Below are 27,839 nucleotides of genomic sequence, written 5' to 3'. Positions count from 1 at the left end.
CCGGACCTGCGCAGCGCGAGCCCGGGCCGCCTCGGCGCGGGCTGCAGCGCGCCAGCACCGCCCCGCCGCGCCCCGCGGGCCGCCGCCGCCCGGACCCGCCGCGCCGCTCTAGGTAAGCCCCGCGGCGGACAGGCGTTGCCGGAGCCGCGCCCCGGCTCGCATGGCGGGCAGCCGGCGGGGCGGCGCGCCACCCCCGCGGCAGCTTCCCTCGGCTTTTGTTTGTTCCTTTGAAAAAAAACAAAGAATGGTAATAAAGCAGCTGTGCACTTTGGTCTTGCAAAGGGCAAAGTGGGAGGCGGGAGCTAACGCCGCGGCGGGTACGAGGCACCCCCGGGGGCTGTTCCTGATGGGTGCCGCGAGCGGGCTCTCCCCGGCCTCTGCGCGGGCCGGCGGCGGCGTTCCGGCGCCGGGGGTGCGGGGCGAGGGGGCTGGCACCCTCCAGGGGAGCAGCGGGCAGGGTTGTTCCGGCAAACTTTCTCCTCCGCGCCCTCGCCCCCCCCCCCCCGGAGGAAGCGGCGGTTTCCTGTGTACAAGAGAGTGTTTTTTAAGAGAACGGAAAAAAAATTCCGCCATTTTGATGTTTAAAAAAAGTCACCCAGTGGGGCCGGGCCGGGCCCTCGCTGCTGCCGGCGACTGGGCCGGGGCGGCCAGGCCTGCGGGGCTGCGCGGCCGGGCTGGGCCAGGCCGGGCCGGGATGCGCTGCGGCGGCTCCTAGCCTTGGAGCGGGGCCCGGTCCGGCTTCGGCACCCTGCGACTCCGGACACCGTTAACATGGAGGGAGGGGGGAGGGAGGCTGCCTTTCTTGGTCAGGCTGCGGTTTTGGCCGGCTTCGCGGGGAGGCGCGTCCCTTTGTGCCAGGCGCGGCCGTCGGCGCTGCCCGAGGTGCGGGGCTGTGCCGGGCGGTGACAACCCCGCGTCCCCCCGTGGAGCCCGGCGAGAGCCGAGCGGCCCGGGCGCTGCCACTGCCTGCCTGCACCCGAGGCTCGTCTCTCTCTGCCCGCATAGCAGAAGGTGGGAGAGAGCGTGCTTTGGACCATGTTATGACTGTTACATTTATGTGCAGCAAAAGTATTTTGTTTCTGCACAATTACACTAAACGTGGTGGTGGGGAATGTGTTACTGCACCCCCACAAAATTACATGCGGGTTTGCATCTCTTTCAGAGGAAACTTGCATGAGCTGGTGCTGCAGAGGATCACGCTGGGCTGACCTATACCCCCCTGCCCCATGGGCTTTGCTCAAGAGAAGGGGATGAGCCCCTTCCTTCCCTCCCCACTGTGGTGCGCTTTGCTGACCTGCAGTGGTAGTGGGCACGGGATCTGTGTGTTGTTAGAGGTGCTCTCCCTCGTCCGGTGGAGTGACCCAGGAGTGGCACTGGCACGTGGAGCTTTAGCTGCTGCGTCCAGTGACTCTGGCTGGGGCAGGGGCTGGGGAATTGGGGGTTGGACTGCTTCTTCTTGGGATTCTCTCTGAGATGCGCTGAAGTTGGAAGTCCTTTCCAGGATGGATGCTTGGCAGTGTTCCTTTTAGTGTTTCTCAAACGCTGCATGAAAACATGCTGTCCTGGAGCCTGGCAGGGACACCACTGCAGTCACTGAAAGTGTCCTGTAGGATGGAGGACATTAGTCCGGCCTTTGCATTTCCTGGGGGGGGTGCCGAACAGCACAGGCTACTGAAAGAAGGCTCTACACGTTATAGGACAGGCTCTGTATTTATTTCCTGACTAATTATGCAAAAAGATAAAAGGCTAGACTTTTTGAAATATTTGGGGACCATGTTTCAATTCTCCTTGAATGCTTTTGCGTACTACTAAGTGTAACTTGTACTTGTGTGCAAAAAATACCCTGCATTATACCCTAAATCCATGCAGGGCTGGGTCCCACAGATAGGCTGGCACAAACTAAGTAGGCAGCGGCCTCTGGCACCAGGCATGTAAGGTGGGACCCGGGCAGCCCTGTTGTCCATCTCACCGCAGTGGCCTGGGGGTCTGCACCTAATTGGAGCTGCCTGGGCTTCAGGACACTTTCTGGCCTCAGCAGCGGGCCTGGATGGTGTCACCTGGAGCCATTTAGGGAGGGTGGTGCTTTGGGGACACTTGCAGTTTGCCGAGGAAAAAAGTTCCAAGTGTCTCTGCTTTGTTCGCTGTGTCTGAACCTGAAGCTAAGGCAGCTTGTTGCTTTCTTGCCCTCCTTCCTTCCATCGCTGTGCTCACAGCATCTATTCAGCATTTTAAAATGTACAATACAGCCTCTCAGTGCACTAAAGGGCATTTCATCCTGTTTTGCAGTGTTGATAAATATCACAGCACAGAGAATGGCAAAGAAAACAGCTTCAGTCCGCTCTAAACCTCAGCCCTTGCTGAGCAAAACTGTGCAAGGAGAAGAAGGGTTTTGTGCCCGCTGATTTAACCTCCAGAGGACATTTTTCCTCCTGGGCTTGAAGCAGCAGTGAGATTTGGAAGAGCAATCATCTGTGTTTGTCTTACTCTGCTGGGCCACCTGCCTGTGTGAGGGGTATTACTGAGTGTGCCCCAGTGTATATGCAGAGCAAACACTTTCTGCATTGCTGATAGTCTCTTGCTTTAACATCTGCCCTGGGCAATGCCAGTAGGCAGAGGAAGATCCAAGGAAGCAGCTCCCAAGTGACTGTGTCTCCAGAGTGTTCTGTTTTACCACTTGTAGTTTTAGCATGATCACAGGTGGTGCTTTTTCTTAAAGGCTAAGTTTTACCAGTGGAGGCAATTAATAGTCCACATCTCAGCTGCTGTTACAGATGGAGAATTTGTCTGTTATGGTTGAGGAAGAAATTCTCAAAAAAATAATTCAAGACATATAATAACTCATTTTAAAACCTCAGAAACCACAAAGCCAATATACATGTTAATATTGTTTTAAATGTGGTTATTCTAAGCCAATTTTATGATGAAAAAGTATCCATATTTTGATTGGACTGTGATTTTGGAAAGCATTGGCTTTCAGGGCTGTACCATGTCTCTGAGCTGGGAGCTGATTTCTCCATGTTCCCTTATGGCCTGTTGCCCTGAATATATCCTGTGCTATTATTTGATATTATGTTCACAGAACAGACTACTGTACAGAGGTGAGGCAAGTTTGAGCATCACCCAGCTTGGGCACTGGAACTAGTTGTTTCTCTCTTACTTTCTGTTTGATAGGCATTTGGAGTCCTGAGTCCTGTTTAAATGAAAGGAAAAAAAAAAAAAAAAGCTGCCCACACAAAACTAGGAGCTGTCCTAGAAACATTTGACCCAAATGGTGAAGTGAGGCTAAATATCAGATTTAAGTGACTAGAAAAGCAGATAGGTGCCTGGTGTGTGTTAGGAAGCATCCTAACAGATTGGGAAGCGTCCTATTTTATTTTGGCTTTCAGTTGCAGTCAGGTGTCTAGCTGAGTTACTACTTTCAGTTCTCCTGCTACTTAACTGTGCCTTTCTGATGTTGCCTCTAGAGCATGTTAAAGGTCTTTATCAGCTGGCAGTCAGATATTTCCGATCACAAATCTGACAGTGTTCTGGGAGAGGGGAAAAAGACGTTACACTCTTCATCATCTGATTGTAACAAAACGTCTATTTTATTGTTGTCTTGGGGTTCAAAATACCAAACTCAGGACTTTGTAGCCTAGCATATTTGTATTTTAAAAAGCTTCGATGAAGCGCTCCCCTTTTCCACATAGCTTCCTTCTCTTTCAAATTCAGGTTGCAGAAACATAACAAAGATGCGAGTGTGATCCTGCCAGGTAGTCCAAAGGGCAGCCTCACTTCCATCCCATCTGCAAGGGTGGCCAGCTGGTAGCAGGCACTTTAAGAGAGCACAGGAAACAGGGCAAGTCTGAAACCCTTCCCTAGTCCAGCAACCTCAGTTTCTGGGACCAGCAGCATTGAGGTGATATCTAGACTGTCAAGTTCTGTAGGCACAGAGAGACCTATCTTCCTTAAATTAATCTGAGGATATTACTGTCTTTAATATTGCAGCTCAGTGTTTGCATTGCATTTTTCATTAGGGTAGGAGCAATATTAAAAATCTTCCCTTGCTTATGCTCTCTGAATAGCAGGAAATAACGCTGTTGATGCCTCCACTTTGCAAATGAGCCTTGGTCTGGAGCTCCTCTTCTGTTGTTACTGTTCTCTCTGTCAGGGCACAGCAAGAGTTGGCTGCTCCCTAAGGCATGGGGAACCAAGGTGGATAACACAGCTGGCAGGACAGGAGCCTTGCTAGCCAGGGCTCAGTCCCACAGTACCCAAGTGATGCAGGCCAGGGATGGCAGCCAGGTTCAGCCAAGAGTCCAGATCACCAGGCGAGCTCATGGTGCTGAGGCAAGTCCAACATCAGACCAGGAAGTCAGCTCACAGCTCAGAGTCAGGTCCAGTAATTGCCAGGCAGTTCCAAGGTCAAGCTGAGAAGTCAGCTGCAGGTTGGGGGTCTGGATCAACAGGGTCCGTAACTAGGCACAGCTGAGCTGGAAACCAGTACTCCTCCAACATAACTCAAGCGGGGACTAAAGGCAGCAGACTGAGCTTAAATAGAGCTCCTGGGCCTATGGTCAGGGGTGGGTGCAGACCCCAGGGGAGGCTGGTCAGGGCCAATAAGGCCTTCTAAGTGCCCTTCAGGCCATGACACGCCTTCTCTGACCTACTCCTTCTAATTCATGGCTAAACAAGTTGAACACTGCGGACTGTGTGAAAAACCTGATAGTATGCTGTGAACTTCATGCCCTCCTCCTACTTAACTCATGTCACTTGTGAAATGTAGTCTTATAACCAGTTAGAAGGAAATCAAGAGTAACTGCCCAGACAGAGAACTAAAAGGGGGAGGTCAGGGACTTCTGTCTTCTCCTGGGTAAGGGTTCCCAAACCAGCAGTTACAAGCCCCATCAAAGTGGTACAAGCCCCAGAGAGAGCCAGGAATAGCCGTTGCTTGTGGTGGAACCCACCACGCTCATTCCTTCTCTGGTGGTGCCGTGTAAGAAAAAACCCTTGGTGCTTGCAGGCTCTGAGCTGGGATCTCACAGCAAAGACTTTCCTAGATCATGTTGGTACCAGCAGTGACTGTCACGCTGTTCTCTGTTGGCTTTGCTCCTCCATTAAGTGGTACTTTAATGTATCTTATGGAGTGTCCTACTAGGAGATGGTGAAAAGGGACCATCTTCCACAGTGTCTCTCTCGCTCCATTGTCAAATTTGTACTACTCAACTTGATTTCTTCCTTACTGCCTTCCAGTTTTATGCTCCGTGCCCAGGCAAGGTGATGGACAGCAGAGCAGAGATGGAAGTTGTAAGAAGCACAAAGGGGAACCCTGCTGGGGAGGTCAGCGTCCACGTGGTCACCACTGAGAGCACTGTGCAGAGCACCCACCTGCCAACAACTGCCTTCATCATACCAGGTATGTGGTATCCTCTGTATCCGCTGCCTCTACAGCCTTCTAACCATGGATCACTCCTCTCACGCTCCTTGTGTGTCTGTGCTCCTCACAAGCCCTAGGAAGCAAAGCAGTGCTGCTACGACCATCTCTGTGGCTGACCAAAATCTCCTAAGTCTTAAACTGAAGGTCTAATCTTTGGGCCAATGCAGCACAGTGTGCTGAGCTCGGACGCCTGCTTGGCAGTGCATGCAGGTGCCTGAGCTGTAGTGTTAGGGCTGATCTGGCCCAGCTGACCAGTGTCTTTCAAGAAGTGTGCAGGCAAAGCCCATGCTAGCCTGGATGTGCCTACGTTAGCATGTAGGTGAGAATGGGGGTTTGATTTTGAAGCAAATCTCCCAGTTGTTCCTGCTCCCTGAGTCTTAGTTCCCACTGTAGAGAAGGCCTGGCCTGCAAACTGCATTTCTTTAAAATGAAACTAACTTGCAAGATGCAATCCAGGTACTCACCACTACAGTCCTGCCACAACTGGGCATCCTGGCCATGGGGACAGGCTGAGGTGAGGCTAAAGTAAGACCTCCCTGAATGTGGATAGTGTGGGTGCCACCACCTATCAGAAGCTGCCTCTGGCTGCAGATCCTGTTGAGTCACACTATGTGCTCATGGATACTTTAGCCTACAGCACTGAGCCCCTGGCTAGGAGACTGTCCCCTCTCCATCACTTTGTGCTGCTTGGGGCTACTGCATTGCCTTTGTGCCTTGTTTGCATCTATGAAGTGTTTTCTGTATGTCTCTGGTTGTTTGTTTCTTTTCTTCCCATCTCCAGCAAATGCCACTACCATCAACCTTCCTGCAAGCACCTTAGAAATCCAGCGATTCCCCCGGGAGCCACAGAGAAACACAGGGGCCGAGAGGCCAGAGAGGGGAGCAGGGAACGAGCCCATCACAGCTACTGTCATCCCCCAGATCAGTGGGGTTCAGACCTGCAACACAGTCCGTGTGCTGGAGTGGAAAGACGGGGTGGCTACTCTGCCCGGGAGTAACCTGCGGGTAAGTGTAACCCTGGGCCACCGTGTTTGCCTTCCCAGCAGCTTGCCTTTGTCAGAGGCAGCCCCTAGGCCTGTGCTGGCCAGGGACTGCTTGGCTGTGATGCAGCCACCCTGGCAATACCTGCACCCCAGCTGGAGAATCCCTCGGCTGTTCCTGCTCTGCAAGGCTCTTCTTGTGCCCCATCCCAGCCACCCTGTGTTGTGAACTTAGCAGAGAGAGCGCACGCATGGCGCTTGGGGGTTGTGGCAGCTCTGTCCTTCTCAGGCGGCAGAGGGGTGCTGCTTGCTGTGCAGGGCATCTTGTGTTTCCAAGCTGTGCTGTAGAGTTGGCCAATTTCCTGTACTTACACTGCAAACAGTGGCCTTGCACTCCTCAGGCAATGGATGCCTTTAGATGTACCGAGGCTAGGGATTGTGGGGGCCTGGTAGCATGAAATAGCTTGCACAGAGTACACTTTCTCTCCTCCAATTTCTCAGCTGCTCTCAGGCCCAGGGCACCACATCCTCCAGCCATCACCTTGCCCCCATCGATGCTGCCAGCTGGTGCTGGTCTCGCCCAAGTGCAGGCAGAAGGCAGGGGAGGCTTGGGGGCTACATTCTCTCTTGTGCTTTGTCCCTCTCCTTGAGCCATGTGTCTCCCTGCTAGTACACCAGCCTGACAGGCTTAGCAGCCAGTGGAGATTGCACGGAGGGGTAGCCGGACAAGGGACTTCAGTGCTGTGCTTGGCTCCATCTTTGCTACCCTCAGCCTTGTGCTTCTGGGAGAGCTGTCCCCTTGTTGGACACCATGTCCCTCTCATTCTCGAACTTACATGCACCCACTAGCTATTGTGTTACATTTCTATCCTCCTTGTTAACTTTTTCTCCTTTGTTTTTTTGGGTCTATGACATAGTTTCGGATAAATGAGTATGGGACGCTGAAGGTGGTGAGTGCCGATAAGATACCTCCAGTGGAACCTATAAAGGAGGGTCACCTAGAGAAAGACAGGGACTCAGAAGTGGCACCCACCAGCAGGGACAATCCTACCGTTGCTCAGGGTAAGGGCACTGCTGTGGCACTTCTGGGGTTGGTACCATCATGTAGCAGGTACTGTGGCTTAGACCCTGAGCGAGGCAAATGCCTGCTGCTTCCTGCTCTCCTTCCTTCGCTGCTCCTTGGTCCTCATTGCTCCTCTTCTATCTTTCCTGACTCAGGTGTGCCAGAGCAGCCTAAGCTGCCAACAGCAGAGAGCATGTGCCACTGTGATACCTGTGGCCGGAGACATGTTTCGGACGGGGCCCGGGAAGGCAGGGGCTTCTGCAGTGAACACTGTCACCAGCAGTTCAAAGAAAGGTAAAGGAGAGGGAGTCTGTGCCACACACAGCTGTAACCATTTGTCTGTCTGCTTACTCTCTCTGATCTGTGCGCTGCAGCAAGGGATGCAGGTGCAACTCTTTCTGGCGGGTGCTGGGACCCCGTTTGTTTCCTTCTTTCCTGTAGGTAGGGTGGCCTGGCTACAGCTTGGTGGGATGAAGACCCCAGGGGGGGACACCAGAGTCCCAGGAAGCCAGATTTTCTCCTTCCTAGTTTGTGGCCTCATAAATGTGCAGTGGTTGGCACAGGATTGCTGCAGGAGCTGCTGCAAGAGGTGCACCCATGCTGAACTGCACACAGAGGCATGGGTCAGGAGAGGGTTTCGAATCTGACCCCTTACAGACACGTTCTCTAGGGTGTCACCGAGTGCAAGGTGTGACTCCCAGGACTAGGTTTCCATCTTCTCTGAGTGATTCTGATGCAGCTTAGAGCCTTGCTACAAAGCCAGTTCACCTGTGATTCATCCCCAGGTCCGGGTTTCTGACACTAGAACATGCAAGGTGGTTCAGACCTGTCCCACAGTTCACAGAATCACAGAATCGTTTAGGTTGGATGGGACCTCTGGAGATCATCTAGTCCAACCTCCCTGTTCAAGCAGGGTCACCTAGAGCATATTGCCCAGGATCACATCCAGTTCTAACCTCTTGGCAACTTTTCTCTAAGAGGAGTACATACATCAGTCAGGAGGGATGAGAATGTGTGCGTGTCTAAGAAATGGGATGACAGCGATTCTCCAGCAGTCACTCTCTTGCGGCCATGTTGATTGACACCCCAGCTATTGCCACATGCTCGGCTGCAGTAATTTCCTCTCGCTTTCTCCATGCAGGTCTGTCATTGTGGAAAACTCTGCTAGCAGCACCAATGTCACCGAAATCCTCAAGCCAGTGAAGAAACGAAAGAGGAAGGATTACCAGAGCCCTTCAGAGGAAGAATATGAATCTGAGCAAATGGTAGGAAGATGGGGGGGCTGCCTGCGTACATGACAATACCTGGGTGGCCCTTGGCCCACCCTGGTATCTGGTGTGTGTGTATGCAGTTCTCATGGGTGCCTTTTAGTGCCAGGTCAGCTTTGTGTCCAAGTGGTAACCAGAAGCTGTTAATGCCAAAAAGACTTGAATGCATGGATTGTTGTGGCTTCTAGACACTTGGCCTGCTGTTTGGCATGCCGAACATGCTGGATTATACAGCGCTGGGCCCACCCTGATTGGGTTGTAGGTGCTGAGCTCTCCCAACTGATCTCTTGAGTCTGGTCCACCAAACTCAGTGTTGAAGTAAGAGAGCATCTGTCTGCTGACTGTATACTGTGTTTCCTGAGGAAAGGAGAGTGACTTTGACAAGCCAAGGAACAGCCTTGCTTGCTAGCCTTGCCTCTAGCAGATTCACACCAGGTGTGGTTGCTACCACTCGGTGCCAAAATCCCCCTCAGGTTCCCATCACCAGATCCTCTTGGACACCCATTTCTGGGCCAAGCATCATCCAAATCATGGATGTTGTAAAGGCCCCTTATGGCACTGGCATGCGGGTACAGCACACAGTGTAAATCTCTGCACGGGAATCCATAACTTCCAACATAACGGGCTTCTGTTTTGTCTGCTGTCATGCTTAGGAGGAAAAGCAGGAAGAGCGGAAAAACTCTGTGGGAGACTCTACCATCGGCAATCCAGATGTTGAAGCATGGAACGGGAGCCAGCATGGTATGGAGGGGCTGGACGGGTTGTGGGGTGAGTGCTGTGCCATCACGACCCCTTCTCGCCTGCACAGAAGTGAGTGGGGCCACACAGTGGAGGCTGCAGGGTCCCTCTGCAGCGCCAAGGAGCTGGGCTAGCATTACAGTGCTCCAGCAGTGAGTCAAACATGCAGTGCCATGAGCCGATACATGTTCCTGAAGGCTTGTAAGCTCCTCTGCTTGCTTGGTCCTGCTCTCCCTGTCTCTTTCCTTTTCTCTCCTTCCTCTCTTTCTCTCCATGGGTGCACCCTTACAAGTGTACAGCTGTATCTTTTCCAGGAGTTGGGCTGTACAGTGCTTTCTGGTCTATCCCATTGGGAGCTGATTTTATTACTTGCTTGTGAATATGTTATTTGTGATGATCCCGTTTTGCTCTGAGAGACGTTATCGTGAGCTCTAGTGTGACTATATGCTACATCTGGCTTTGCCCCACTTTGGAGAGTCTCTTGGGGAACATCCCTCACAGGATCCAGAGACCATGAGTTTGGGGGCTGCTCCTGTAGGTGTGGTGCCACTGAAGCCCAAGGCTTTGCCATTGTCTAATCTCACAGGACAAGTTGTTCTTGGACCATGTCAGAGCAGATCTCAAAGACAGAACTGTGGGCACTGAGGGAAAAGAGACAGGCTGAGGGATGCAGTGTTTGATTTATTTGTTTTTCCCTTACAGTGTGATAAGGAAGAAAGTAAAACTTGGAAAAATATTGGACATAAACATTTATGGGGAATATTTCCTCTTTGGATAGTGAAAGGTCACGTTTAGAGTCATTTTGAAAAGAAATTGTTCCTGCTGCATTTCGGAAGCCCCTCCACAGCCAAGTGTAGGGACTCTAACAGGGGACAGGTTATCGGAATAAGTCAGTCTTTGCTATTACACTGAGTTAACCTACTAAATAGGGAGCTTATATTCACTGCCAGATCCTTTTCTCTACAAGTATTAGTCGTCTTTGTGGGAAGAGCAGGTTTCTACTTGCATTGTTTCTGAGCCCTGAACACGTAACCTTCTTTGCTGCTTACAAGTGAGCATCATTGAACCCTGTAATTTTCAGCATTTTGTTTTCTCCTATTTTAGAGATACATCAGTGGACAAAATACACACTTGGATACTTCAGTGCAGCAGAGCTCTATGTCTAGGCGCATTTGTCCAAAAGCGCAGAATTCATATTTACCCAAAAGCACCTACCGTTTTTTTTCTGTGTGCTAAAGATTAATACAGGTGTTTGTCACTCTTGAGCATTAAATGAAATATATTTGTTAGTGTCCTTTTTCACTGGATCTCAGCTTCAGTTTCTTCCACAAGTTTCCATTTTTTCCTTCTCTGGCCCCTCTAAATCCGAGGGAAGAAAGGAGAAAGGATTTGGTCTGTTTTCCCCATGCATTCCTGGCCTGCCCTACAGAAGGTTGCCTGCTGTCATGGCTGCTCTGTAGTTGCGAATTATTTTGTGCTGAACTAGAAAATCACACGCCCAGAATCCCTTCAGGTGTGCTAAGGAGCAGGGAGAGCAAGAGATTTGGGGTGTGTCTTGTGTGTATTGGGCAAGGCCTCTGTAGCCTTCCTGAGGAGGCTGAATGCATGAAGAGACACCTCCCTGCCTAAAAAGGGAGGGTGCTGTATTCTTTCATGAGTTTCCTAAGAGTAAATGCATCCCTAGGGCATGAGGGTGGCCGTGGTCTGCTGGGGGGGCTCATGTGGGTATTTCAGAATAGAGGATAGCAGAGCTGGTACCTCCAGAGCAGCTCTGCCCCAGCTGTGGTGGGAGGTGAGCCCGCTGCCAGCCTGACTGGCCAGGACCCTCTCTGCAGCTGGGGGTGACCTCCTGTTGGATTGCATTGGCTGGCCCAAATCCTTCAGCGCTGGGGCCATTTTGAGTGTACCAGCTGGAGGAGGAGCGGTTGCATAGGTCTCCCAACATGCTGTATGCTTTGCACAGGATGGTTTTTCCCTGAGGGCTCTTAGACACCGTGCCAGAGCACTTGTGTAGTGACAGAGGACATTTGGGGTCACGGGGACCTGTGTGAGAGGGGGCCCTCAGCTCTGTCCCTCATCGAACAGCCAGCCAAGTTTGCTGGTGAAGGGGCTCTGGTAGGGTGGTGCTGAGCTTCACAGGGATGCTGGACTGTGTGTGGGAGCAGGATGTGGCCTCAGCAGGACCCATGGCCTCACCTGCACTCCGCGCTGCCCCGAGGCAGGCAGGGAATGGGGCTGGAGCCGACCCTTAGCAGCGCCTCTTGTGTGTGCGTTTGTGCTGCGCTCAGGTGCCAGCGAGGAGAAGAAAGAAGGCTGGTCTTGGGCGTCCTACCTGGAGGAGCAGAAAGCTGTCGCTGCCCCTTTAGATCTCTTCCAGGATGTGAGTTGGGATTTTCCTGTCTTTTTCCCTCTTTCCTCTTTTCTTTTCTTTCCTTTTTTTTCCCCACCCCGCCTCTTTCTCCTCTCTTCCTTGCTTCCCTATTTTGCGGGGCTCTGTGCAATAAGCAAGCTCCCTTCTTCATCCAGAGGTGACCAGTTAGCCCCACTGCCTTTCAGTTGTGATTTGTCCCCACTCTTACTTCCTGATGGGATCCTGTCCCCCAGCCCTGCACGCCACGTGTGCCTAGGAGACCCTGGTGGCTCTAGAAGGGTGGTGGAGCCCTTCCAGGCCTTTTCTGAGCTCGTGCGTGAGTGCTCCAGGAAGCTGTGTGCCGTGTGGGACCTCTGCTTCCAGCTGGGTGCTCACCAGAGTGAGAGAGGAGCCCAGACCTCGGTGCCCCCGCTCTCCTGTGGCCCCAGGGCTGTGCAGCTCTCAAGCTGGCTAGTGGCCCAGGGACACCCTGTCCTGCCAACAACGAGAGAAGCAAACCCACAGGTAGATGGAAGAACGTGTTTTTCTACAGAGAAAGAATTAAAATTTGGCTGACAACTGATAACCTTTTGCCCACCATCTCCTGGGCCCAGAAGCTCCCATTACATAATGATTGCTCCATGGGATTTTTCTAGACCCCTTTACCTGTGTTGTTTTTTACATTTTAGTTTAATTTTTGTTTCCAGTACCAAGTAGCTTCCCAGCACAAGAATGGCTTTAAAGTGGGGATGAAGCTGGAGGGGATCGATCCACAGCACCCATCTATGTACTTTATCCTTACTGTGGCTGAGGTAAGGCACCTCCAGCTTTGAGAGTGTATTCCCTGGCTCCTTCCTTCCCTGTCCTCATGCCCAGGTAGTGGAGGGCTCAGCGGGAGAGGAGGTGCTGCAAGGAGGCTGGCAGAGGGCTGTAGGCCCTCATCTGCACATCGCTGTCAACGTTGCTGAATCTCTGTGCTGGAATCTCCTGCAAGTGCAGAAGAGGGAATCTTTGTGCTTGCCACATCTGGCAAGGTGCCCCACCATTTCAGAGTCACGCAACAGTTGAGGTTGGAAGGCACCTCTGTAGATCATCTAGTCCAAACCCCCTGCTCAAGCAGGGTCAGCTGGAGCAGGTTGCCCAAGACCATGTCAGATAGCTTTTGAATATTTCCAGGGATGGAGAGTCCACGACCTCTCTGGGCAACCAGTTCCAGTGCTCAGTCACCCTCACAGTGAAAAAGATTTTCCTTAGATTCAGATGAAGCTTCCTGCATTTCAACTTGTGCTCATTGTCTCTTCCCATTTCCTCCTATACCAGCATATAGGGCTGGGTGCACGGTGGCTCAACAATTACCTTGCTCCATGCTGAATGCCTCCTGGGATTGACATGTGCCTCCTGGTTCAGGGTCCTGGCCTATTAATATGCTTTTGGTTTTCCTAAGTGATATGCTGAGATTGTATGTGGGAAGGGAGGTGTACGTGATGCTCAGCCAGGGCAGCAAGAGGTTTCCATGGTCCTTCCCTTCTCCTGGCCTCCCTGCTGGTAGGTGTGTGGTTACCGGATGCGCCTCCACTTTGATGGCTACTCCGAGTGCCATGATTTCTGGCTGAATGCCGACTCCCCCAACATCCACCCTGCTGGCTGGTTTGAGGAGACAGGGCACAAGCTCCAGCCCCCAAAAGGTAAGGAGTTGGAGATTCTGGGTCCACAGGCCCTGTCGAATGTGGGGATGAAGAGCAGACCCTCAAACTGCGAGTGGGAGCTAGGGGCCAGGCTGGCTCCAGAGTGCCAAGGAGGGATGCTGCTGTGTTGAGGGTGTTGCAGGACAGCCCTGCGGGTACTCGTCACCACTAAAGAGCTTGGCTCACTCCCACTTTAGGGCAAAGCCTTGTCGCCCTGAACGTCACTGTGCTGCTGGAGTCCAGCAGCTGCGGCACCCCAAGCAGAACGCAGTGCGCCCCACAAGACGCCTGGGACCAGTGCTCTCCAGGGAGGAACTGAGCGCTGGATTTCCGCTCCAATGCTAACATTTCTCAGCATCCCTCTGAAACAAACCACTGGCGGGTGCCAGACATGGCCAGGCTGCAGGATGTCCCAGGGTGCCCTAGGGTCCATTCTCCCACAGTGGGGCAGCCTTGACAGGGCAAGGCCTGGCCAGACTGGGGTGGCTGGGCTCAGCCGTATGGCCTCCTGCCTGCTCTCTGTGAACTGGCTGCTCTCCTTTCCCTTCCTGAGGGGTTGTAGGTTATAAGGAGGAAGAATTCAGCTGGACAAACTACCTGAAGATAACAAAGGCTCAGGCAGCTCCTAAGCACCTCTTTGTGATCCGAAACAGTGTGAGTAGCAGCTTCTCCTTCCTGGAACCTACAGGTTCAGGTATAACTTCCTCCCTTCCATCCCAGCCCAGTCTCTCCTCCAGTTCTGGGCTTTTCAGTGTCCACCCCATGCCTCTGATCCCTCTAGTGCAAAGGGCCAGGAGAGCGCACTGCTGGCATTGCTTAATAAGACATGCTGTGACTTGCTGCTGAGGATCTGCAACTTGGACACTGGTCTGGTCTGCCCAAAACTGGGGTGGATCTGATACGCTATTTAATCTGGATCCATTTCATGTACAGTTAAATCTCTCACAGATGTACTGTGGGGGAGAATTAGCCTTTTTTCCAATCTGTTATTTTGCCAAAAAAATCCCGACAGTAAATGTTTCATCGATGTAATTCTTTTGTCTCTGTTTTCTCTTGACCTTTATTTTTCATATGACAGCTTGGGTTACCCAAGAAGGAGAGAATACAGTGGAATGCTAAACACTGATGGTTTCTTTGTTAGTTGCAGAGGAAACTCAACCTATTGATCAATCAGTCTCTCCAAGTTATTTATTATGTCTAAATCCTCCTCCTTGAATTGATGCATCCCTGACAAGATGGGGATGCATGATTGCTGCAGTGATCCCACTAATGCAGTGTTTTGCACAGATTTTGCATCCAAGAAATAAAGGCAAGGTACGATGCAGGGCTCCATCCTAGATCTTCCTGCCTAGGGGATTTAGTAGCTGCAAACAGTGGAGGAGCATGACTGCAAACAAGTATTTGGTGACAAAATCTGAACAAGTATAAGCTGGAGGCTGCTTCTCTCTTGGAGGTTACTGCTTATAGAAGATCTTGAGGGTCTGAAGATGCTTTTTCCTCTTTCTTTGTGTGGCCAGGTGTGACCACTTGGTAAGCCAAGTTACTTAACCTCTGCCTGTTTTCAGCAAAGCAGTGTGCTGCCCTCTGGGACCCCTAATTGGTCGCAGACCCCAGCTGGAGACCAGGGCTCAGTCTCATTCTGGGAGGGTTTGGGGAGGTGCTGCGTTGCCACAGGTGAGGGACGTGGTGAGGAGGGGAGCTGGGACCACAGACACGAGCAAAACCTGTCCTCTCTGTCCTCCCAGCACGAGGCTCCACCAGGCTTCGAAGTGGGCATGAAGCTCGAAGCTGTGGACCGCATGAACCCTTCCCTGATCTGTGTTGCCACAGTGACGGACGTGGTGGACAATCGCTTTTTGGTGCACTTTGACAACTGGGATGATACTTACGACTACTGGTAAGCACACAGAGGCTCCTGGACACCAGTGCTGCTTCAGCAAGAGTGACAGGGTGCTCTGGGATGCAGTGGCCTGATAAGGCAGAGGGTTGTCTACCTGTGCGGGAGGAGAAACCTTTTCCTGTCCTATGTCACTTTTATCACTTGCTGGGATGTAGGCATGTCTCTCCTATTAATGTGAGGTTGAAACAAGCCTGATCACAAGCCCTGACCTGGGCCTAGAGCCCACTTCAGTGTCAGGCAGGGCCACCTATGATGTAGCCAAGGCAAAGGCTGAAGGCCTGAGCTTAAAAGCAGTTTGTGGGGCCATGGGCAGGAGATGTGTGCCTATGTGGGAAAGGGAGTCGCAGCTGAGGCTGGCCAAGGCTGCTTAAGGTCAGTTAGTGCATTCAGGGTCCTGAGACCGAGTCTGCATCCTGCTTCATAGCTAGAGCCTGCAGACCTTCTCTCTCTTCTTGTTTGCTTCAGTTTCCTGCCCAAAGAGCTGTGTTTCTGTAGCTGTTGCTGTGCCAGCCATTTTAAATGCCTGACCCTTGCTGCTTGCTCCTTGCTTGGTGATGCTGGTCACAAGCAATGGCTCCTTTGTGCTGTGCCCCAGGCCAGACTTGCGAAACAGAAGCACCTGAGTGAGCTATGATCTGTTTGGGGGCCACAACCAGGGCTTGAGCACCCCAAACCACTCAAATCTGCCTGCTCTGAGCTCTGAAACGCACAGCGTGTCTCCCTTCCCACAGCACCCTGGGCAGCTTTTCCCTGGGCAGCTCCACTGCTGAGCTTGCATCCAGGACATATTTTCAGGGTACATGGCCTGCTCCTATGAGCTGGAGCCTCTCTTCCTCTAGCCCTTGACCCCACAGTACCCTGGGCTATTCAGGAAGGAGTATACTGTAAAAGACCCAGGCTCATGCAAGGCCTTCTGCAGATGACTCAGGCCTGGGCTGGGCTGTGCTGCCAGGCAGCCTACCCCAATTCCTGGCAGCCCACACTGTCCAGCAGTGATGATGGCCCAGGTGTTGCAGTGCTGCATAAGTGTACAGGTGTGTTTTGCAGGTGTGACCCCAGCAGTCCGTATATCCACCCAGTGGGATGGTGTCAGGAGCACGGCAAACCCCTCACACCTCCTCAAGGTGAGTAGGTGGTCAGGGAGCACAGCCTGCCCTAGCGCGTCCCCTTGGGGACAGGCTTACCCCAGGGAGACAAAGGTGCCAGGGGCTTAAATCCCACAGTCTCTGCTTGCCTGCAGGCCCAGGGGGTTTTATTGAGCAAGGCCACAGCCAAGGAGGCAGCATGCACTGGTCAAGGGTCTTGTACCTGTGTTCAGGTGCAGCGCCACTGTTGTCGGGCCAAGTGGAGAGGTCAGGAGGACCCATTGCAGGCCTGGATGTTTTTACTTCCTCTGCATTCTGTATGTCACGGTCCATTAGAAAATAGTAGCACATCTGGATGTCTTTCAGGTTCTCGTATACCTGGCGCAGGCTTGGTTGGTCCTTCAAGGTAATAGGACATTCTGGGATACTTGCTGTCCTCCTGCAGTCATGTGTGTCTCACCTTGCACATCATCCCCCCTTCTAGATTATCCTGACCCTGACAACTTCAGTTGGGAAAAGTACCTGAAAGAAACTGGAGCATCTGCTGTCCCAGCTTGGGCCTTTAAAGTGGTGAGTGCCCCATCCTCTGCTCCGCTGTGCCTTGGCAGGCCTTCAGGTTTTCTCCTTCGTCAGGGCTATGCTTTTATGAAAGATGATGTTTAGTGTGCTCCTGCCACAGCCTGGGGTTCAAATCTATGCTCAGGGTGCAGAAATCAGGGCTATGCTGGGCAAGTGGATGCAAACTGGGAAAAATGAGAAGTATAATCACTCTCTTGGCTAGATAGGAGCCAGGTGATGGGAAATCATTTCAGCTTGCTTGGTAGTTTTTGTCTCCAAATGCAGTAACAGCAGCGGTGTCAGGCCAACTGCAGCCACAACGTAAATCCCCAAAATGGGTCTCCTAGAAGCCTTTTTCCCTTGGCAGAGATTTCCCATGTTGTGTCAACACAGTTCAGATCCAGGAGACCCATCCCTACTCTCTCCTGCTTGTAACTGTGAGCTTGGGAAGGCTCCAACTCAGATGGGCTAGACGCGGGAGCTAGGCTTTGGGAGCACGTGTTGGTGGAAATATGGGGAAGCACAGCCCTGCTCCTCAATGACCTGGTGTGCTCCTTGCCCCCAGCGCCCACCTCATGGCTTCCTGGTCAACATGAAGCTGGAGGCAGTGGACAGAAGGACTCCCTCCTTCATCCGAGTGGCCAGTGTGGAGGATGTGGAAGATCACAGAATAAAGGTGGGTTCTGGGGTCTTGATGCTGAACCTGCATCCAGACACTGTCCTGGCTTGCTCCTGCCCTCTCCATTTCACTGTGCCAGTTGCAATGGCAGAGTATGTGGAGGTCTGTGGGAGCATTAAGTACACAGGATGGCAGGTCTCATTGCCCAGCTCCGAGAGTGGAGCAGAGCCTTCTGCTGCAGTTCAGCTCTACCTTGTCACTTGCCATCACCTTGGAGGGCTCCAGGGTTTCTCAGGGAGGTGTCTTGAGGTTTAAGGATAACCTTTCTGCTTGTCTCCCCAGCTCCATTTTGACGGCTGGAGCCACATCTATGATTTCTGGATTGATGCAGATCATCCGGACATCCACCCTGTAGGCTGGTGCTCGAAAACTGGGCACCCGCTGCAGCCTCCTCTCAGTAAGTCCTTGGCCTGGGGCAGCCCCTCACACTGGTGCCCAAGAGTGCCGGATCCCTACTGTCACTATCGCCTGACCATGAGCAGAAATGTGTGCTGGCTGATGGTGGGCAGGGAGGAAAGGTGTTTCCCACAGAGCTGGCAGCTGGAAATGTTCCTGCTGTTTGGAGCAGGCAGGGAGCACAGATCTCTGGCTCTGCCAGGGGCCGTGGCCGTGACCGTGTCTCTCCTGTTTTTCCCTCTGGTGTAGGGCCAAAGGAACCAGCCTCCTCTGCCCATGGGGGCTGCCCAACTCTGGGCTGCAAGAGCATCCCTCACACCAAGGGCTCCAAGTACAGCTTTCACCACAGGTGAGCTCCCCCAGCATGGCTTGGAGGGGCAGGGGTTTCCTGTGGGCCCGGCACTGGGGCCTTCCTCCTCTCCTCTGCCACCCATGCGGCTTCTTAGCACCCTTCTTTGCCCACATCCTGCCCACCACCCCAAATCTGGCTCTCCCTCCAGCTCAGGGTAAGCCCTTGTTCCCCCCATGCTAGGCCTGCATAAAGCACAGAGGCTCCATTCCTGGTGTAACTCCTTATGAGCTGGTGCTCCCTGCTCTGTACCTGCCCTGTGCCACTCAGAGCCCCCCAAGGGCACCCTAGACACCCATCTGCCTGTGGGGCCTATGGGCTATGTAGGGGACAGCCTTAGGTACCTTTATGACACTGCTCGTGACCAGCTTCCAGGATGGTATTCTTCCACTCCCTCATGGATGCTTTTTCCTGTGAGATTTTGAGCTGGGAAGCACTGAGACAGGACAGTAAATCTCCCCCAGGTCACTTGTGTGAGCCTTTTCTGGGGAAGTCAGGAATGGTGTAATGCTGACCCCAGCACAACAGGCTGGCATCAGAGCAGAGAAGCATGTCAGGTGGAGAGTCCTTGAGGACAAGGGAGGCAGATCAGGTTCCCAAGGGTTCCTCTCCTGGCTCACAAAACGTGCTTCCTCCTTACTCTGTTGATTTTGGGGTCTGTGGATATAGTCCAGATGTCTGGGGAGGGAAGAAGAGATAATGGAGATTCTGTGAACCCTACTGACCTGGGTTGATCAGTACTGTGGAGGCTTGTACAAGGTCGCAGTTACAGCTGTGTGGAAGGTGGGATGGGGAGTTGTACCTGGAGGGGCTAGACTTGTCCTACCTTTGAGCTCACGCACTCAGCGCCCTGGACCCAGGGCATTTGTTCAGCAAATCTTTGACCTCGCTGTGTGCGGCCAGGGCTGTGGCCTCCTGTGGTCTGGAGCGGAGAGGTAGCCCTCTGCCAAATGTGCTGGGCCCGGCTGGCATCCCTGTGCTGCCCTGTGCTGGGTCAAACGCTCGCCTACCCTCTGTTCTCTAGGAAGTGCCCCACACCCGGTTGCGATGGGTCAGGACACGTGACCGGGAGATTCACGGCCCATTACTGCCTCTCAGGGTGCCCGCTGGCAGAGAAGAACCAGAGCAGGCTCAAAGCAGACTTATCTGACACGGAGGCCTCAGCTCGAAAGAGGAACCTGATTGGCTTTTCTCAGCGAAAGAAATCTCGGCACCATGGGAGGTAGGGGCAAGCCTGATGAGGCCAGTGCAGGTAGTGCTGTGCTTGCGCTGTGCTGGGTGTCCTTGGAGGGGGCAGCTAAGCCAAAAGAGGCACCTTACCCGTGGGGGTGCATGCTTGCTGGCAGCTGGTGTTCATCCTTCCAGCTCTGTTGGGTCACCTTGGGTATCTCTCCTGCCTCTTCTTTCCACTTTGTATGATCTTGACCCTTTGAGTCAGGGTCCAAGAGGCAGTCTTTGTTCCCACTGCCGACGCACGGCTCTGTGCTATGCAGGGAAGGGCCCTCAGGCCAGTCCCAGCCGAGTTTGAAATCCATCTTCTTGTCTCTTTAGAGGGCGACCTCCAAAGTACCGAAAGATCCAGCGGGAAGACTTCCAGAGTAAGTGCCATCCTCTGCCATGGTGTCATTGCAGAGCAGGGACATGGCTTGAGGATTTGACATAGCGGGTGGGAGAGAAAGATCTCCCCTTGGTCTGTTTGGTCAGACCTAGTGCAGGTCAGTACCTTGTGGAGGGCTGTGCCGAGTCTGTGGCTCATGGCCTGACTGTCAAAGCTCTGTGACAGGGGATGTCCCCGCCTCTTACCAGAGCTGTGCTTGGTCCCTCATTATGTCTCTTGATTTACGTTTGTGATTCCTTTGAGTGCATTAGGGCAGGGATTTAGGATCCTCTCTCTATGGCAGCACGTTTTCCCAAGCCATCTCTCTGCTTCCAACAAGGATGTTGGGCCTTCATCCTGTGGGTGCCATATGTATCCCAAAACATCAGTGGGATTGTGAAATGTCATGTTATTGTCACAGCATAGCAAATTAATGCTGAACAGTTTGCTTTGTATTTAGTTCTTATGATTGAAATAAAACACTGACTGGCTGCAAGAGACAAAGACGTTTCTTCTAGCAGTTACCAGTTTTACCATGGGCTGATCTGGTGCTTACCCCAGCACTGGGAACAGATGGAAAGGATCTCTTCTTGGCAGACATCCCTGCCTCATTGGGGCAGAGAGCAAGAGAAAAGCTTTGTTCAGAAACTGAAATGAACTAAGTGATTAAGGATGGCATTCTGGTGAGAAATTCGGCATTAGAATTTATTTCAGTATGGAAACTGAATGATGGGAGGTAGTAAGAACAAGGAAATGACAAGCTTGTTGGCTCGAAAATTCTTCCCCCGCCACCTCCAATCCCACCTACCTGGGCCCTTTGATACACTAATAATCCTGTTAATACAAGGGACAACCTGGCTCTTGATAGTCTGGATCCATGAGACCATCTGTTCCCAGCCCCAGGTCCTCCCCTGGCAGGAGGTCTCTCTAAGGATGGGATGGGATGTTCATGTCTCTCTACGTTGTATCACATTTTGCTTTTTTTATTGCCAGCTATTTCCTCAGACAATATGCACCAGTCGCTCTTCATGTCTGCCCTGTCTGCCCACCCTGACCGCTCCCTGTCCCTCTGCTGGGAGCAGCACTGCAAACTCCTGCCAGGGGTGGCTGGCATCACAGCAACAACAGTGGCCAAGTGGACCATTGATGAGGTAAGGCAGTTTTGGAGAGAGCTTGCTGGCTCCTAACCCACTGGTGTGGCTGTGCAACGATGTTAGCACATGTGCTGGGTGCTGAGGAGCCTCGAGGGCCAGTTCCCTGGGCTGATGAGGAGATGGCCAGCTTGACACGCTTGTGCTCAGCAGGGGAAGGTGTGGACGCCTGCCAGTCAGAGGTGTCCTGGTGGCAGCTGCTGGGAAAGGCACATGCAGGATAGACTGCCAGAACTACCAGTTTGTGGCTTGGCTTGAATGTGACATGAGCTCAGGGCAGCAATCTCTTCATTTAGCCTATTACGGTTTTCCAAACAAACTAGTTTAATCTTTTTTAAGTGATAAAATTAGACCATTGACTCAGCAGATAAGGAATCACTTCCCTGGTTCTCCTCTCAAGAAATCTTTGTCTCAGTCCCTTCCTTATCTCCTCTCATTCACTTTCTCAGGCCTCTGTGGTAACCCTTCTTGAGGCCAGGGTAGCTGGACCTCTGGGCCCAGAGTGCCAGCCCTGGCTGCCAGGCTTGCCTGATATCCCCATTACCCTCCAGTATGTCCTTTTACTGCCCTAGACCCTAAATGAGAATCATCTTGCCATACTGGATACGGCTTGCTGGAGATGAAACTGCTGTGGCATTTGCTGCTGTGGGGCTGAAGAAGGCCAGCGTCCTTCCCCTGATCTGACAGTGGTCTCCCCTAGGCATAGGAGAGCGCTGCAACTGCAGCCCTTTGTCCTATCCAACAGGCATGTGTTACCTTACAGTAGGCAAAATACCACTGCGGAAGTGAGGGTGTGGGCTTGGGGTGTTTCCAGTCAGGGAAGTTACTTCTTCAGGGAAGTCTTGACGCTGCTCTCCCTGTCTGTTCCAAGGTCTTCAGCTTTGTTCAGACTCTGACGGGTTGTGAGGACCAAGCCAAACTCTTCAAGGATGAGGTGAGATCTGCTGGAGAACAGGCGCAAGCAGCCCAGGACAGTGAAGGGGGAGGGAGGGATTGGCAAGCAGCTTTTGGCGCGTAGCGCAGCCACTGAATTCTGAGAGTGTTTGGTGCCTAACAGCAATCCCATCCTGCTTTTTCCTCGCCCATTCATCCTCCTCATCCCTGCACAGTCTCACTAGAGCATCAGTCCAGCATCATTCCTGTCCATCAGCCATGTTCATAGTTTTTAGACTCCTCTGCAGACAGAACCACAGAGGAGCTGCTCTCCACCATATGCAGTATGTCTGGGACAGGCTGATTCTGGGTGCGCTGATGCAGTGAGTGTCCCAGCCTGTTTATTAAATAGCCTGTGCTTTAATTGTGCTCAGGCAATTGGAGCCCAGCTGGGGTAGCCTTCATGCAGGCAGGGGGCTGGAGCAGGGAATAGATTGGTGTTTGCGTGGAGAAAAACACCTGTTGGCTGTATGCTGTGCCTGCTGTGGTCTGGCCTGCGAGCCAGTTGGCTAGCTGCCGTGTGAGCTTTGTGGCCGCCCTTGGAAGGGCATTTCCCCCCTGTTCGTGGGTATGCACATCCCCCAGTTTTGGCTCACATGACACAGTGGATTGGGACATGGTGGGAACATTGTGTGTGGCTCTTGCCCTGCTCTATATGAACGGGGGTGGCCTAGAACAGGGAAGAGGCTATGGCACAATGCTTCAAAAGGCTTGGAAGGGAACAGCTCGAGGTGTCTTCTCCCTGCAGCAGATGTGAAGGTGAGTGTGAATGTGCGCATCCCCAGGGAGTATCTGCGCTGGTTGTCCCTCAGAAATTGCAGTCTGGCTTTCTGATGAATGCCCTTGTCCCTGCTCTCCTCTCCAGATGATCGACGGCGAGGCTTTCCTCTTGCTGACGCAGGCTGACATTGTCAAAATCATGAGCGTCAAGCTGGGCCCGGCACTCAAGATCTACAATGCCATCCTCATGTTCAAAAACGCTGATGACACCTTAAAGTGACTTTTCTTGGCCCAACTGAGACCTTCCCTCAGCACCGGTGCTGCCAAACTGTCTGGCCAGGACAGAGATCCCCCCCACAACAACTCACAGCTTGTCATGTCCTGCCTATGCCCTCTTGGATGTCTCATCTCTGCCCTCACAGCAGTCCATCTCCTTGACCCTCTTCCTCTCTCTTTCTGTCTCTCTCTCCGTGCTGCCACTCTCTTCCAGTGCTGGTAGAGGCTGACCTGGCAGAGGGTGGATGTGGGACTAACCTGCCTTAGCGTGAAAGCCACCCTTAACATGCTCCGAGCGCGGTGACCGCACTAGCTCAGGGGTTTGTTCAGGGACACTGGAGCAGCACAGAGGGAGCAGGGGACCAAGGGCTGACACCGCTGCTCAAGTAACCGAGGAAAGGGAAGGAGCTGACTACCCACAGGCATGCTCACACCCATTTAAAGGCTTGTCTTTCTTTTGCTCAGCAGCTGAGAGAGTTTTTTTACTTTTTTGTCAGCGTGTTCCTCTGTGGGGGCTTATCTTAACATATCTGAGGGACACTCTCTCGAGGATCTTCTGCTCACTTTGCCTTTTTCTCTCTGACTTCTTGTGACTCCCCCTTTTAAAGCCTGATGATAACTTTGCTTTGCCCCTCCGCTGCACTGGGAACCAGTGGCCAACTTCTTGCCCCTTTGGCAAGGGGCTCAGCTGTGGCTCTGCCCATGACCAGCATCAGTGTTTTATTGCCCTTTACTGTAAGGCAGCAGCCCCGGGGCCCCATGTGGCCGGGGCTGTACGGATACAGAACAAAGCTCCATTTCCTCTTATGCTTCCTGTTGTCTAGGCCAGCACATCTCTGGGGGAAAGGCTGCTTGGTTAATTTGTGCCCCTTGTATAGCAATTAAAAAGCCCTCTACAAAGGACAGGCAGACCCACTTTAGTCCCCATGTTAGGGGAAAGGCCCTTTCTAGCGTTGAAGCAGCTGCATAGGGCAAAAAGCCTCTATTTACAGAGCTTGGTTCCTAAGGAGTTCTTAAGATTGCTGACTCTGTCCTGCCAAGCTACCTTCTTGCCCTGTTTTGCCCTTGTGAGGCCCCCTAAGCTTTGGTATTGGAAAGGTAGGATTATTTGCTTTCATTCTCTAGGTTCCTTCCCCACAGAGCTAAAAAATTCAGCAGTGGACAGGTTTTTCTATCCCTTCAGCAGCATAGCGCCTTTCAGAAAGGGTGCAGGCACTTTGGAAATGCTCATGTAATGCTGTCCCCTGTGATGGAGTGAAGGCCAAGTAGTCTAGGATTTTTTTAGCCTGGAAAGTTGAGGTGAGAGGGGGTCCAGACCAGAGTCCCAGGTGTTTTCAGATAGTGCCCATGTCACCACCTGCCAGGAGGGAGAGGCCAGGCAGTGCCTATGCAATGCTTTTGGGGTCTTTTATCCCTGCCTGCATGCCCTCCGTGGGTGAGCACTGGAGCGAGGACACCAGGCAGAGGGACCAGTGGTGTGGCCATGCAGTGGTTGTGGTTCTGCTGTGATGCGCCAGGAGGAGGTCAGTGCAGGCTGGGCTGTGCGTGACTGGGGGTGGGCTCCTGGGCCCCTGAGAGCTTTCCACAGTCTGAAATGGTGTGATCTGGGTCCTGGATGCTCCTTATTTCCCATTCCCATGAGTGACATTTCAGTAGTGAAACACATCTTTTCCCCTTTCCCAGTGCTCAAAGATGAGTGAGAGATCTTAGCATGTGCACCAGCAACATGTGTCAGAGCAACACTGCCTTGGAAGCCGCTGTCACACATGGGTCAATTCGTGCTAGGCTTCCCATGGAAATGTAGCATTTTGACTTTCTTACTGAATATTTGGGGTCACATTTGACCTGCTCTTGAAATGTCAGCTGCTTGCTGTTCATGTGGGGCTTGTAGCTAGTCCGTGTATTTATTTTGTCAATGCTTGGGTTTGGTTTAGGCAGCTCTCCCTCTCCTCTCCCTTTTTGTTTTCTTCCATCTCTTCAAGCACTGCAGTGTGGCCAGCTGTGGAGAGAGGGTGAGTGGGAAGGAACAGATGTGTCCTTGAGTCCCACCATCACTCCCGGAGTCACCCTCAATCCGTAGTGAATGGTGGCAAACTTGGTCTCTTCAGCTGTCAGAGAGTATCTTCATGGGCTGCTTTGTGCTGGGGGAGAGGAAGAGGAGCTCTAGGACCTTCAGCTGTGAGATTCTCCAGGTAAACCGTTCTCTGAAACATCTCCAGGTGTGATCTGGATTGGCACATTGGCTCTCAATACCCTTGCACAGAACCTGGTCAGTGAGCTTATAAGGAAATATCTAATGAATCCTGTTCTCGTCTGCTCCATTTCCTTATGCGAAGTCATTCCTTCTTTTGGGGAAGGAACTAAGCACTTGCCCTGGATGTGCAGGAAGAAATTGCTACCATGGTATCAGATCTAAAACCAATGCAAAGGATGGAGGGGAAGTCTTTTGTCTTTCCCAGGGCTGCCCCAGAGAGCAGAGGTGGTGGGATGCTCCCAGGATCCCTGCTGAAGGGGAAAAGGAGCTGTAAAGCCAAACCATGGCTGGCCCGCAGGACCGCGTTGCCCACACTGGCAGCTGTTGCTTTGCTGTTGTGGCGACCAAGCCATACTCTGCCTGGGCCCTGGCAAGATGGGCAGAGGTGAGTGCTCCAGTCTGTGCTGGCCTCGGGCACCAGAGGGTGCAGCTGGAAGCTGCTCCTATTGGATACTGCCTTCCTGAGTTCTCATGACCTCCCTGTAGGAGCAGATGCAAACTGACTGAGTCTGCTATGCATGGCCACCCTGCTGCATGGCTGGAGGCAGGGTCTCTAGCTGGGACATTGCTGGGTCCAAGCTCTGCACAGGGAGCAGCTTGCCAGGAAAAACAGCCTCAAGGGAAGTGTAAAGTGAGATGTGAGGATTTCTGTCACACTGGCTCATCTGCTGTCTCGAGCATCAGTTCACCTGCCTCTTGGGCTGGTTCCTTTCAGTCCTTTGGGTACAAAACTTCTGAATTGGTCTAGGTGAGGGAGTTACAGGGTTTGTAGGCGGTCAAGGGCTATTTACTGTTAAAGCGTATAACTTTCTTTTTGTTTCCTTAAAAAAAAACAAAAACAAAAAACAAACCCAAAGCATTGTGTGTATGTGTGGATGGGTGGTTGGGGGTGCCGGTGTAGAAAAATCACAGTGCCATTTCCTCTGCTGCTGATCTGACAGTGTTTTACTGTGGTAGTCTCTGCCTGCCACAAGGATGTAGCTGGGGAGGTGGTAGGCCCTGGGCCCTAGGTAGTTGTGGCTGGGGGAGCAGGTCTCATTTCAGGGAGCCTCAGGCCCCAGCAGGGAAGCCAGGAGAAAGAAGGGTGGCTGCACTCTGGCTGCAGCGGGTCCTCCATCTCCATAGAGCCCCAACCAGGAGCCCCAGGTCAGGTAGCGTTGAGGCAGCTGTGGCCATGGCAGAAGCACCAAGAGTTTTTCATTCTTCCCTTGTCGACTGGCCAGGCTCCTCCTGGACACCTCCACTGCCATGTCACCGAGGAGCTGGAGCAGATGCTGGGGCTGAACCTGGCCAGCAGGTCTTTTTGAGGCTCTTTTCAACAGATGCGACAAAGGGCCTGAGTTTTTTCCGTTCATGGAGGATTTCTAAGTCAAATGTATTTCTTGAGTTGAGGCCCCTGAAGCCTGTGCTCCCACAGTCCTGCCTGTGCTGCCAGAGGTGAGGCTGGCTTAGCTGGGGCCATGGGAGACTTCCCGCCCTCTTACGGGTGCCGCAGGCACCACTGCCCCTCAAGCCCCGGCCTTGGGTGTGAGGGAGTCTGCCAGGATGGTGGGTCCAGGGATGGCTCTGGATGTGTTTGAGCAGTCTGAGCCTCCCAGGAAGGTGTTTTTCTCTTTAGTGAGAGCCTGAGGTCTCTGCAAGGAAAAGGGCAGGCCTGAGGCTTGGTGAGGAGCAGGACTTTTCTCTGGCCAGAATGTGGCTGGCTGCCTCTCTCTTGCTCCAGGAGGCCTGAGCAATTTCTGCATCAATCATAAGCACTTTTTAAAAGAAGAGGAGGAGAAAAATCCACCTTATACAGGAGGGTTGATGGCTTAGGGCAGCTGCCTCCTGCCAAGGCAAATCTGTGGACCTGAGTGCAATCAAGGGAGTGCCAGAAGAGGAGGGAGCTGCATGGAGAGGTGACTTGGCAGCTTCTCTGCTGTTCTCCTTTACTCCTTTGTTTCTTGGATAGAGGGGGGTGTCCTGAATGCAAAGGGAAGGGAAACAGCCAGCGGATGCAGCCCAGCTCTGTCCCCACTCCCCTCCTCTTCTTGGGCCTGGGGCTTGCTGTTACCTGGTGGGAGGAAAAGGGGGTTGCATTTTGGAAGGAGTGTGTTTGTGATGACAAAGCTTTTTTGCACTTTCATTCATTTTGCACTTGTTTTTAATTTCTATTTTTTGAGTTTTTTGATATTTGCACCTCCTCTTTGTGTTTTCATAATGGAAATACTATTGTTGTAGCCAGTGCAGGTATTCTAGAACTTTGTGTCCTGAGTATACAGAGGTTTAAAGATCTTATATATATAAATTTATGTTTGTACAAAAATAAATTTATATATATAGATCAGTGTGTGACATGTTTTGTCAGTGTTTCAAAATAACAATAAATAAATGTGAACAATGGAGTTATACACAGCTGGAGACTGGTTACTCAGCCCTGGGCTGTGTGCTGGCAAGGTGCT

At 52.4% G+C, this 27,839-nt stretch overlaps 1 protein-coding gene across 7 annotated transcripts; it reads left to right on the top strand.

The window, feature by feature from the left end:
• The first annotated feature begins 34 nt into the window (after positions 1–34).
• On the top strand, positions 35–27,786 carry L3MBTL1 (L3MBTL histone methyl-lysine binding protein 1). Of its 7 annotated transcripts, XR_011135250.1 has the most exons (24): positions 35–112; positions 5,233–5,395; positions 6,198–6,421; positions 7,314–7,458; positions 7,615–7,753; positions 8,601–8,724; positions 9,381–9,495; positions 11,754–11,845; positions 12,523–12,627; positions 13,365–13,500; positions 14,054–14,154; positions 15,246–15,397; positions 16,448–16,524; positions 16,970–17,055; positions 17,609–17,719; positions 18,005–18,119; positions 18,368–18,467; positions 19,492–19,689; positions 20,019–20,065; positions 21,058–21,215; positions 22,087–22,149; positions 23,014–25,336; positions 25,604–25,783; positions 25,885–27,786. XR_011135250.1 is itself a non-coding variant. In XM_068912127.1 (22 exons), exons 2-22 carry the CDS (start codon positions 5,260–5,262, stop codon positions 23,146–23,148), a joined length of 2,523 nt encoding a protein of 840 aa, XP_068768228.1. In that variant the 5' UTR covers positions 35–112; positions 5,233–5,259; the 3' UTR covers positions 23,149–27,786. The 7 variants fall into 7 exon arrangements, 4 of the variants coding, with proteins under 4 accessions (XP_068768228.1, XP_068768227.1, XP_068768226.1 ...); XR_011135248.1 differs by having other exon boundaries at positions 25,604–27,786; XR_011135249.1 differs by having other exon boundaries at positions 23,014–25,783.
• The last annotated feature ends 53 nt before the right edge of the window (positions 27,787–27,839 follow it).

This window comes from Struthio camelus, chromosome 18 (genome assembly GCF_040807025.1).
Source record: "Struthio camelus isolate bStrCam1 chromosome 18, bStrCam1.hap1, whole genome shotgun sequence".
Taxonomy (NCBI): domain Eukaryota; kingdom Metazoa; phylum Chordata; class Aves; order Struthioniformes; family Struthionidae; genus Struthio; species Struthio camelus.
Note: the sequence above shows the minus strand (reverse complement) of the source record. Positions and strands in the feature narration are given on the sequence as shown.

Excerpts from the sequence above, each read along its gene's own strand:
- L3MBTL1 (XM_068912124.1), top strand. The coding sequence starts at position 5,260 with ATGGACAGCAGAGCAGAGATGGAAGTTGTAAGAAGCACAAAGGGGAAC. Across the intron at positions 5,396-6,197 it reads AACTGCCTTCATCATACCAG|CAAATGCCACTACCATCAAC; the intron begins GTATGTGGTATC and ends TCCCATCTCCAG. Across the intron at positions 12,628-13,364 it reads TTATCCTTACTGTGGCTGAG|GTGTGTGGTTACCGGATGCG; the intron begins GTAAGGCACCTC and ends CCCTGCTGGTAG.